This window comes from Schistocerca serialis, chromosome 1 (genome assembly GCF_023864345.2).
Source record: "Schistocerca serialis cubense isolate TAMUIC-IGC-003099 chromosome 1, iqSchSeri2.2, whole genome shotgun sequence".
Lineage (NCBI taxonomy): Eukaryota > Metazoa > Arthropoda > Insecta > Orthoptera > Acrididae > Schistocerca > Schistocerca serialis.
The window spans coordinates 946,700,023-946,712,922 of NC_064638.1; the positions used below are offsets into that span (position 1 = coordinate 946,700,023).

Here is a 12,900-nt window from a genome sequence, read left to right on the forward strand (position 1 = left end):
TTCTCACTAACCACCTGGCTTAAATTTACATTAATTTCTTTGATCTCAGCATTTCTTCTCAGTAAATATTCCTTTCTTCACTTCATTTTCTGACCTGCCTATTTTTCCCTGCAATCCACCTCTACCACATACAACGCACTTCGCTTTCCACTCTTACTAATTTGGGCATAATGTTTTGCCAATAATCCCTGTCTTCCTTATTACCCTATCTTCATCTTTTATGCTCTCAGGTTTTCAGATCTCATCCGGTACAGTCCCCAACTATCAGAATTTTTTTCTAATCCCATCTAGTAAGTCTCCCCTGACCGAGGATTCCAGGTGACTTTTCCAAATTCTTCCCCCTCCCTAAACCTCGCCAGTCCTTTCCTTCACCCCTCTTCCTTTCTCTTCAACCCTTGTGCCAGATAAAGAAGCCACTGGTTCTGAAAGCTTGCAAATTTCAATAGCTTTATGTGTGCTTTCTCCTGCCACTGCTTGGTGAATAGATTTTTTATCTATCCAATTACACAATACTTTCAAAAATTGATTATTTTCATTGATATATCAACTAGTAGCTAAGATTGTTCAAAATACTGTTTCAGCCTTTGTGCCACTGTTGAATAATTTCTTACATTAGTTTATAGGAATTCCATACCATTTGAGAAGTTTCATTTCATGCTGCTAGTTAAGTTATAAAGTGAGCTGACAAAAGTCATGGAATAGCGATATGCACATATACAAATTGTGGTAGTACAACATATACAAGGTATAAAAGGGCAGTGCATCAGTGGAGCTGTCATTGTACTCAGGTGGTTCATGTAAAAGGTTTCCGACATGATTAACAGACTTTGTACATGGAATGGTAGTTGGAGCTAGACACTTAGGACATTCCATTTTGGAAATCATTAGGGAATTCAATATTCTGAGATCCACAGTGTCAAGAGCGTGCCCTGAATACCAAATTTCAGGCATTACATATCACGATGGACAACGCATTGTCCGACAGCCTTCACCTGACGATCAAGAGCATTGGCATTTGCGGAGAGTTGTCAGTGCTAACAGGCAAGCAATGATGCGTGAAATAACCGCAGAAATCAATGTGTGATGAACAAGGATGTATCCATTAGGATAGTCTGGTAAAATGTGGCATTAAGGGCTGTGGCACCTAAAGATCAATAAAAGTGCCTTTGCTGCCAGCACGTCATCATGTACAATGCCTCCCTGTGGCTTGTGAACATTTCAGTTGGACCTTAGACAACTGGAAAACTGTGGCCTGGTCAGAAGACTCCCGAATTAGTTGGTAAGAGCTGAGGGTAGGGTTCAAGTGTGGCACAGACCCCACAAAGCCACGGATCAAAGTTGTTAACAAGGCACTGTGTAAGTTGGTGGATGCTCCATAATGGTGTGGGCTGTGTTTACATGAAATGGACTGGGTTCTCTGGCCCAACTGAACTGATCATTGACTGGAAATGACTATGTTTGGCTACTTTGAGACCATTATCAGCCATTTATGGACTTCATGTTCCCAAACAACGATTGAATTTTTATGGACGACACTACACCATGTCACTGGGCCACAGGTGTTCACGGTTGGTTTGAAGTACTTTCTGGGCAGTTCGAGTGAATGATTTGACCACCCAGATCACCCAACATGAATCCCATTGAACATTTATGGGACATGAACAAGAGGTCAGTTCATGCACAAAACATGTACAAAATCCTTATGGACAGCCACAGTGGTAGCATGGCTGCTAAAATGAAGGTCCAACACAATATTTGGGATATTCCCATGACTTTTGTCATCTCAGTGTAAAAGCATATATGCCCTTTTTTGTAAGGAGTAACAAAAAAATTTAAACATTAAAAAGGTAGCGTAATAATTCAACACATGGTTACTTTAAAAAAGAAAAAGAAAAGAAAAGAAAATAGATTATAATGGTAAAACTGTCTCACTCCAATCAAAGTGAGCCATGCAATTATGATCCATAGCATATGCAAATAACCAACTAGCTAACACAGAGTTGGGCAGCTTCATGTCTGCATCAAGTCTGATTATGAAATAGAGGGAGGACCACATCTTTTTATAAATGGAAAATAGATGATAAAATAGCAAAACTGTGAGGAAAAAGCTTACTTTGCAGTAACATTCTCCTGTTGTCTTATTACAGTCAGCATTATAACCTTTGCTAGTGTCACAATGGCAAGGGCCACAAACAGGGAAACCCCACCAACTGGTAGGGCAGGGCTGATCCACAGGGACTTCACAGTAGTGGCCTGTAAATAACACAACTCAAAGTAGTTACCTTAATTGAAACTTGGATATAAATACATAAAAGTCAGATTAAATACCCAAGCAGGATTAATGAAGTTGGCAACTTACTATCCTCACTGGACAACAAGTAAAAAAAGAAAAAAAGTTGGAAACGGAATCATAAGACAACACAATCATGAGAAAGACAACATGCTAAGAGAATTGCAGAGGCTGCAGGACAGTAGTGTAAAAAGGAATCACCATATTAAAAAATTCAAAATTTATTTGCTGACTGTGAATTCCTTGACATCAGCTGTATTAGTTATAGATTTCCTATTGAATACTGACATATGAAAAATTTGTACCAGACTAAAACTTGAACCACTTCAGCTATCCAGATAACTGCATGTAAAACAGGATAATCACAGAGCAATGGGGCCATCCCTTATTGGCTGCTTCCTTGAAATTTAAATAGTTTTATAAACATTTACAGAACTATTGAGTGGCAAGTAAGGAGTATGTTACACCAATTATTCATTTATGAATTAGCCAAGATAAGAAACATAAATACAATAAAGCAGAAGTTCTATTTAATGCCTTACTGTTATATACATTTTTAACAAAAGAAATATAAAATTAAAGAGTATGTTCTTTCCAAACAATGTTTTCTGGCTTGAAAATTGTGCAGAGGAACTGAATTTAGCTTTTGCTAGTCTCCATACTTTTAAGAATATTGCACACAATTTAGTCTTTTCAAACTCTATAAGAAGTGGCTTCAGTAACACTAACAGTTCAATTGTAGTCCACCTGCTTACTGTAATAACTGAAAGACTTAACATGCTGATAGCATATAAACCTTGCTACTGAAGGGACAGTGGTGAACCTACATATTGACAAGGATTTAACCAGTAATATTTTATAATCAGCGAGTCAAATTTTCTTTAAAGACACGAAATAATGTTTGTCTCTTTGTTCCCTTGAAATGAAACCAGTTTATTCTTTTACATAAATTACTACAAACAGACAAATGAGGTCTCCAATATCAAATTTTGTAGCAGTCAGCTTGCTAACAGGGTGGCCCATGTCCACTTCGCCTGGTATCAAATAAGTATACATGATTTTTTGCAAGGGTAAAAGGTGCATGGAGCGATGGGTGTACCACCCTTCCCCTCCTAGTGCCATAGTGAAGAATGGTTGTGCTCTTTCTACAAGCAGGCCAATAGACTGGTCATGGGTTTGCACCACAGACTTTTTCACTAAACATTAGTCTCAGGCAAAAATATTTTGTGTGTGTGTGTGTGTGTGTGTGTGTGTGGTGTGGTGTGGTGTGGTGTGTGTGTGTGTGTGTGTGTGTGTATACTGTACACTGCTGGCATTCATTTTTATTCTGTATATTGTTCATTTTCCACAGTTCTTAGTCATCTCCAGAGTCTGTCGAGTTTCTTTACTATTTATTTTTTCCCCTCTTTTATCTTCCTGCCGTATCTCTGACAGCAAAAGTGTCAATACTCCTTTTGCATACTTTATCAGTGATGACATAATTCCTTGTCAATGGACATGGAATAATCATGTCTCCTGAATCTTGTAGCTACGTCTTCATCCCTTCATTACTCCCAGCCCCCCCCCCCCCCCCCCCAGCCCCATGCACACATAGAGAAACTTTACATTGAAAACCTACCTGTATATTGACTAGAATTGCACTGGCAATGGTAACCATGGGGGGGATTATTGTCTTTGATGCATCGAGCTGAATTGGCACAGGGATTCATCTCACATACTCCAACACATGATGTACCAACATATCCTGTAATTAAAAACCAATTATGAATTATAAGTACAAGAATGATACTGAAACCTTATGTTTAATGCTATGTAGAAATTAACTTAAATGCTGGAAATGAATATTTCAAAGAATTTCAATCTTCAATCAACTATTTTTATTATACCTATTCTCTAAGAGCTATTTAAAAATAAACTATTTCTGCAGTAGACAAACTGAAAGTATAAAAATTTAGTGTGGAACTTCCTTTACTGTGCTGGTTCAAAGAAGTCATAGTTACAAAATAGAAATTACCATTTATTATTTCTTCTCAGAAGTAGATCTTCATACCTATAACTTTTGTACCACCAAATGATCTTATGATGCCTGCAGTATTTTACAACTAAAAGTGATCAATTAATTCTATGTTTTCAAAATCAGTTTTTAGAAATTATCTGCCATTCCTTTAATTAGGTTGACTGTTAATTACATGAATTCAAAGTTTATGAATACACATGTATTCTGTTGGCTTTAAAACATCCCCATATCTAATGAAGCAAGCAACCTGTATCAGTTTCAATGGAAATGTGCAAATCAATGTACATGATGTTGCTTATGATGCCTCAAAATGAAAATGATAATGATAATGAAAACTAAGTTTCCCACATAGAGTAAAAATATATTTCTATGTGAGACAGTCGAGGAGACTTGGCTTACCAGCTGCTGAAATGGAAAGCTGGAGGAACAGAGACGAAGTAATCATCTAACACTAAATCTCTAGTATCATGATTGTCATGCAGTTCTTCCCCTTTAAGAAAGATGTCAATACAAGGGAAAATTGGTTACTTCTAATTCTTAAGATGCCAATACAAAGGAAAATTTGTTACTTTTAATTATTTTTCTTATTAATATGTCTCTCCTGTCCTGAGTTTCCATGATCTACAAATTTCTTGGATGCTTATACCTTGTAGATTCTTCTGACAATTTGTTTTGGGTCTTAACCTTAAACAGTCCTCCTTCAAAAGTCTTGATGATCCAAACATGATTAGAAGTTTTTAAACTATAGTAAGCTGAAATCAGGTGACTTTAAACACACACTTCCTGCACATAAATGTCAACAATCCAATTTGGTGCTAAATGAAAGACCAATTAATATCACATTGCAAAAACAAGATTTTATAGTTTAATATGCCTCCTCAAAAGTGGATGGGGGTTGGGGATGGGAGGGGCGGGAATGGAGGCAAGACATAGTATTGACTTGCTGATACCAAGATGAACTTGCACTACATCAAACATGATGTTACTTGCTGCATATTTAAGACCACTCATACAACTGATTTGATGTTACACTAAGATTTTAGCTTGTCAATCTACCGAAAATGTCAGAATCTGCCAACAATCAAGAAAGCTAACAAAATTTGTTGTCTATGGGTACCACACATTAGTCTGGGTATGTAATCCTTACAGCAAAAGCAAGGAGAATTTGAATTTAATGACTTTTTTGTGACAATGTCATTAGAGAAATCCTGGGGGACATAAAATTTCCGGGATTTAGGGGATTAGTGTGGTTTCAGCTCTCTGAGACTGCAGATGTGTGTGCAAGTTGCATTTACGTGTCAGAGTGTGTGTGTGTGTGTGTGTGTGTGTGTGTGTGTGTGTGTGTGTGTGTGTACTGCTGACAAACGCCTTAATGGCTGAAAGCTTTAATTGTGTGAATCTTTTTGTTATGCCTATCGTGACTCAGCATTTCCGCTATATGGTTTGTAGCAACTTTCCTTCCTGGTATTGTGACACATGAATTACCCACTGACGTAACTGAAAAAAAATTTAACAACTGGACAAGGGACCATAATTATAATGTCTAACCTTGGCACAGGTGGGTGAGCATGATAAAAGCATAGTTATGAGAATAATTTGCATATATTACCAATGTCTGCAAGTATGGTTCGTGTATTACAGTAAGAACACGAAAAAATAGCTACTAACACCAGTAAAATCTCCAAAGTGCTTCATGAAAGCAACTAGATGGCTGTGAGACATTAAAACTGTGCTACTGCCTCCAGAAGGAAGTTATCTAACATTGTGTCGCTACTGCATCGGGTTTTGCAATGCTGGCCTATTTTTGCAGCTTGACTGCAGAAAGCAGCAGCAGCAGCAGCAGCAGCAGCAGCAGTGGCTAGAGACTTTGAGTTCAGCCTCCCTTCTGCAGTCAGTGCTAAGATGGAGACATATTTCTATATGACAGCAAGGCTCCCTCCGTGAGTTTAATCTTCCATCACCTAGTAGCACGTATTTTCCATCTCAATGCTCTGAAACATGGCTGTTTGTTCTGTAGCAGGAATCTCGCTGGTCAATGGTAACAGATACCCACTGAGAATTCAATAATATGGTTAAACAAACTCCTATTCTTGCAGATTTCATGATTATCAACCAATAGTGCTGTGGTGTGAGGAGGAAGCCAGAATACTACTTCCACTCCATGATATAATTCTGAAATGGACCTACTGAAAGCTTTACCCATAGCCCTGATTGAGAAAGCATGGGTTCTCTGGAAAATAGCACTATGTCAATAGGAATGCTTGTTTTTAAAAGTTAAAACGGAACATTCTTCCACTATGTGGCTACTGAGGCAACAGCATTTCTCACATTGGCCTCTGTGACTGCTGAGACAACATTGTTTTTTCATGCTGACCTCTGGAGAGCGACAACTGGCTACATTTTTATCTTTGTAAAAGGATTCTTCAAACAGTACCGTTTTTTTTTGTGGCACATAGCTGTCCCTGTAAACTGCCTGGAGTGCAGGGAATGGAGGACACAAATGCCGTGTTGGTTATCTGGACTGAAACCCAGCTTTGGACTCTTAAAAAGTATATGGTCCTGCCCATTCTTTTATGAAATTTCCTCCCTTTTGCCAGCCAGCTCAAAGGCTTTCAAACACTGCAGTCACTGCAGTCACTCGCCATTATAAAAGAGAAAGTCAAAGAAAGCAATACAATAGACAGCCACTGGTGGTACTGAATGCTGTTTGCAGTTATGAAGTAGCGTAACAAAATGACAAATTGATCAAGAGAATATGCATATGATATCCTGAAACATGATGTGTGACAGTTCCTGCTGTGTAACAGTAGCAATGTATACTTTTCATAATATTTTTGCACTGCATGATCATTAAAAACCATTGACATTCAAACTACACACGAAAAATGGGTGGTTCTTTCTTCTTAACAATCATGATAGATTCATTCACCATCTTTATTTTGGATAGTTTTAACAATAAAAATAAAATGAAGCTCTTGAATTGATATTTATTCTCAGCATAGCTGTTTAATATGGCAATGCCTTCTACAAGCTAGTACCACTCACCTAAATCACACTGACACCGAAACTGCTCCCAGTCAGCTACACATGTGCTATGAGGTGGACATTTATCTTTCTGGGCACAATGATCCACACCCAGACAACCCTCAGCCACATTTTCCTTTTCTGTGGGCCTCTGCAGAGTTGATTGTGTTGTTCCAACTCTCACATCCTGCAAATATTATTCAGAAATATATTAAAGTTTTGAATCAGAAATCATATAAAAAGAGCTAATAATATCAATTATCAAGGATAATGCAATAGTGCTTATAAATTATATCACACACACACACACACACACACACACACACACACACACCATTCGTACACACAAGCAAGTACACCTCATGCATGCACGATCACCAACTCCACCATCTTAAGGATTGGGGGTGCGGAGGCAGTGGGTGTTGGGAAAGAGAAGGGACAGTAGTGTACAGGTGGAGATGCTGTCTGTCTGGTGGAGTGTGCAGGGACTAGACTGCCAACAGGTGCAATGTAGGGAGGTTGTAGGGCAGGGATGTGGGGAAAAAAGGAGCAAAAAAGGAGAGGAGTGGGGAAAGATGGGCAGATGCATTTGCAGAGGGTGGCAAATAAACAGGACTGGAGATGAGAATGGGGAGAAGATGATAGGACAGAGGGGGCGGAAATTGTAGGGTGGAGGGTGTGGGGACAATATGTTACTGTATGTTGAGGTTGGAATAATTATGGGAGCGGAGAATGTGTTGTAAGGGTAACTTCCATCTGTGCAGTTCCAGCTGGTGTTGGAGGGGAGGATCCAGATGACTCAGGTAGTGAAGCAACCATTAAAGTCCAGTGTGTTATGTTCAGCTGAATGTTGTGTCACAGGGTAGTCTACTTTACTCTTGGCCACAGTTCGGCAGTGGCCCTTCATTCTGGTAGACATTTGGTCGGTAGTCATACTGATATAAAAAGCTGCGCAATGATTGCAGCACTGGTAAAGGACGTGGCTGCTTTCACAGGTGGCCCGACCCCTGATGGGGTAGGATAAACCTGTGACAGGACTGGAATAAGAAATGCTGGATGGGAGGACTGGGCAGGTTTTGCACCTGGGTCTTCCACAGGTATATGATCGTTGTGGCAAGGGGTCGGAATTGGGAGCAGCATGGGGATGGACTAAGATGTTGTGTAGGTTGTGTGGATGAAGGAATACCACTTAGGGGGGTCAAGGATCTCTGGTAGGATGCCCCTCATTTAAGGGCATAATGACAGGTAATCAAGGCCCCTGAAGAGGATGCAGTTCAATTGTTCCAGTCCGGAGCGGTACTCGGTGATGAAGGTGAAATTCCTATGTGGCTGATTCTTGGGGTAGTAGGGCAACTGGCAGTGAGGGGAAATGGCACAAGAGATCTGTTTGTGGACTAGATCTGGGGGATAGTGCCTGTCTGTGAAGGCCTTATTGACAACAGTCAGCTCATTTGAGCAAGGGAGTTCTCGTCACTGCAAATACACCAGCCAGGGTGGCCAGGCTGTGTACGAGAATTTTTTGGTGTGAAAGGGATGGCAGTTGTCAAAATGCAGGTACTGTTGGTGGTTGGTGGGTTTAATGTGGACAAAGGTGCACATGGAGCCATCAGAGAGGAGGTAGTCATCCTGGGTTGAGGAGGACCATGTGAAGCGAATGGGAGAGAAAGTGTTGAGGTTGTGAAGGAATAAAGATAGGGTGTCTGTTTTGTCTTGATTCACTTTGAGCCCTACCTTCCATGCATAACTGTCCATTTTGTGGTACATTCCATTCAACTCATGCTTTGATTAACTTAGTAGTACTATGTCATCTGCATATGCGAGACAATTGAAGTTACCATCCATCTCTACTCCAGCCCACGCCTGTTGCGTACACTCTATTACTTTCCCTCAGATGACATTGAACAGAACACATGCAGATTTGTTTATATACCTTCTCTTCAAATGTTCTGGATTAGGATAATGTTAGTAATGTGTATGAGGAATGAGGTAGTGGGTTTGGCGTTCGACGGATGATGGGAAAGGTAGTGTTCAATAGCGGTAAGACCATGGGCATGAGGGATGTTGATGTATAGGGATGTACAGGGGTGAGGATGATGGGGAGTCGGTGAAGGAAGTGGTTGGTGTCTTTGATGTGGAAGGCTAGATTAGGGGAATTGTTTGGAGATGTTGGTCAGTGAGGGCCAAAACTCTTTCAGTGGGGGCACTATAACCAGCCACAGTGGGGTGTCCAGGATTGTTCTGTTTGCAAATTTTGGAGCGCATGTATAAAGTGTGTGGGGTGTCTTATGGGTGAGGAGGGAAATGGAGTCAGGGGAGACGTTCTGGGTAGGGCCTAAGGGTTTATGCAAGGATGTTGTGTTGGACTTCTCGGATGGGACCACTCTGGCAGAGTTTATAAGTGCAGGAGTCAGATAATTGGCGAAGGCCTTCTGCCAGGTCATTCATTCATTTCATTCATTTTCATGTCCAGTCAGCATTTCCAAAATACAGTAGCTGCAATAGCTTTGTCATTTCCTTCATAAACATCCAGGAGGTGGCATACAAGTACGTGGCTCGGATATTCTTCAGTCCTGCAGTCGCAAGAGGTGAGTGCGCTTGCTGGAAGGATTCCCCGTTTCTTCAGGTTGGTCTTGCATTGGGGGACGCCCACTCTTAGGTGGCTGAGGCACCTCCGTACAGGATATTGTAGGTTTGCACCAGAAACTAGTTCTTCTTTTGGTGAAACATCTGTGAGCAGTGAGCCGTTCCATGTTGCAAAACAAACTGCTTCCGGTGCTCCCTCCAGTGGCACAGTCCTAGCAAGGAAACTCCAACGGGATTTAAGGCGGGATCTTGCTGCCTGATGACCATACAGAGGATGTTGGCAGTCATCTCCTGGTTTGTTCTCTCACTGTCTGCAGCAATGGCCCTCCGGATATTGAGTGGGGCTATTCCAACAATCGGATTCAATTTCTGCACTGGTGTTGGCTTCAATCATCCTGAGATGATCCTTGCAATATCATTGACCTCAATATTGAGTTGCTTAGCATTAGCTGAAGCATTCCACACAGAAGCAGCATACTCAGCAGCTGATACACAAAGCGCAAGTGCAGAAGTCCTCAGGAAGTGTGGATTTGCTCCCCAGCTGCTGTCAATCAGCTTCTTAAGTATCTCATTGCAAGCAATGACTTTCTGTCTCATGTTTAGACACTGCTGCCTGTACGATCAAGCCCTGTCTAGTGTGACACCTAGGTAGACTGGTGTTGAGCAATGTTTCAGTTGCTCTCCCCGCCATGTGAGGTCCAGCTTTTGCTGCACTTCCCTGTTTCGTAAGTGGAAGGCGCTCACTTGAGTTCTACTAGGATTGGGCTTCAGGTGCTTATCACTGTGCTTCATAAAAATGTTGGTAGAACCTTTGTCTGCAGATAGGATGATTAAGTCAGGATTTGTTTTGAGGTTGTGTATGGCTGTTCTTTCTTCTACTGAAAGGTAGGTGTTCTGAAGAAATGACATGCAGATGGATGGTGAAGCTAAGAGGGAGGTAAGGGATTCCTGGAAGGTGACCAGTGGGTGGTTAGGTGGGAGGGAGAGGATCATTGTTGGATGATGGTGTGAAATGGAAGAGGCAGGGTTCAATGTTCAAATTAACATGGTTTAAGGTGAAGGGATTAGTGGCAAAGAAGTGTTTCCTTTGCAGGGGTCCGAAGAAGGCAAGTAGGTCTTTGACAAGTCCAGTATGGTTGGATAGGACTGAAACTTCTGTGGAACTGGGGGTCTTGGTGGAAATTTGGCAGGGAGTTCTGAGGGATGTGGTAAGTCAAAAATGTCAGCTGGGCAGTGTTTATCAGCTATGCTGGGTGGACAAGGAGGAACACTGTGGATACAACAGGGATTGGACAGTGGTGCCCTGAGGCAGCAGTAAGATGACAGCAAGTTGGATAACTTATGGAGGTGCTGTCTGGAATGCTCCTCCAGATGGTCAAAAGCAAGGGATACAATTTCAGACATGTGATGTGTGGAGTAGAGATTGCAGAGTATAAGTATCTCGCAGAGGGAGCACAAGTGGTTCTGGGATGCCTGTGTCATGGTGATGAGTTTTTGCAGTGGCAGTTTTGTGAGGGCAACAGATTGATTGAATCTTAATTAAAAAAAAAAAAAAAAAATCAGCAGTAAACAACTAAGAATTGGATGCCAAGACATTATTAATATGAAGCTCTCCAGAAAGCATTTTAGTACGTGTTCACTAAATGGATTTCACTGTGATTCACTTAATTATTATATAATAAGCACCACCTACCTTCAGGGGGCGACATGCTATTACAGAAACTAACAACGCATGCTCCAGCATCAGATGAGAAAGGAAAATTCAAAACAAAACATACAAGTTAGCACACTTAGTATCATGGTTAAACTACCAAGGAAAATGAAACTAAGAATTATTACACTTATACAGTAATACAATGGCTTGATTTTGATACCATATACAACTAGAGTGAAGAAGGGTACACTTGGAAATAATGTTGTTGTTGCTGTTGTTGTTGTTGTTATCTTCAGTAAAGAGACTGGTTTGATGCAGCTCTCCGTACTACTCTATCCTGTGCAAGCTTTTTCATTTCCCACTACCTACTGCAACCTACATCCTTCTGAATCTGCTTAGTATATTCATCTCTTGGTCTCCCTCTACGATTTTTACCCTCCATGGTTCATTCCAGTATTAAATTTGTGATCCCTTGATGCCTCAGAACATGTACTACCAACTGATCCCTTCTTCTAGTCAAGTTTTGCCACAAATTTCTCTTCTCCCTAATTCTGTTCAGTACCTCCTCATTAGTTATGTGATCAACCTATCTAATCTTCAGCACTCTTCTGTAGCACCACATTTTGAAAGCTTCTATGCTCCTCTTCTCTACACTATTTATCATCCATGTTTCACTTCCATACATGGCTACACTCCATAAAAATACTTTCAGAAACAACTTCCTGACACTTAAATCTATACTCGAGGCTAACAAATTTCTCTTCTTCAAAAATGCTTTCCTTGCCATTGCCAGTCTACATTTTACATCCTCTCTATTTCAACCATCATCAGTTATTTTGCTCCCCAAATAGCAAAACTTATCTACTACTTTAAGTATCTCATTTCCCAATCTAATTCCCTAAGCATCACCCAATTTAATTTGACTACATTTCATTATCCTCATTTTACTTTTGTAGATGTAGATGTTCCTTTCAAAACACTGTCCATTCCGTTCAACTGCTCTTCCAGGTCCTTTGCTGTCTCAGACAGAATTATAATGTCATTGGCAACCTCCAAGTTTTTTATTTCTTCACGACAGATTTTAATTCCTACTCCAAATTTTTCTTTTGTTTCCTTTACTGCTTGCTCATTATACAGATTGAATAACATTGGGGATAGGCTACAACCTTGTCACACTGTCTTCCCAATCACTGCTTACCTTTAATGCCCCTCAACTCTTGTAACTGCCATCTGGTTTCTATACAAATTGTAAATAGCCTTTTGCTCCCCGTATTTTACCCCTGCCACCTTCAGAATTTGAAAGAAAGTATTCCAGTCAACATCGTCAAAAGC

The 12,900-nt window shown here is 40.6% G+C and overlaps 1 protein-coding gene across 1 annotated transcript in view; it reads right to left on the reverse strand.

Moving 5' to 3' along the window:
* The window catches only part of LOC126412603 (protocadherin-like wing polarity protein stan), a 345,349-nt gene that overhangs the window by 157,741 nt on the left and 174,708 nt on the right, over positions 1-12,900 (reverse strand). The window contains exons 22-24 of the mRNA XM_050082273.1: positions 7,353-7,518; positions 3,909-4,034; positions 2,114-2,253 (exon numbers count right to left, since the gene is read on the reverse strand). Coding sequence (XP_049938230.1) covers positions 2,114-2,253; positions 3,909-4,034; positions 7,353-7,518 — 432 coding nt within the window. The remainder of the gene's footprint in view (positions 1-2,113; positions 2,254-3,908; positions 4,035-7,352; positions 7,519-12,900) is intronic.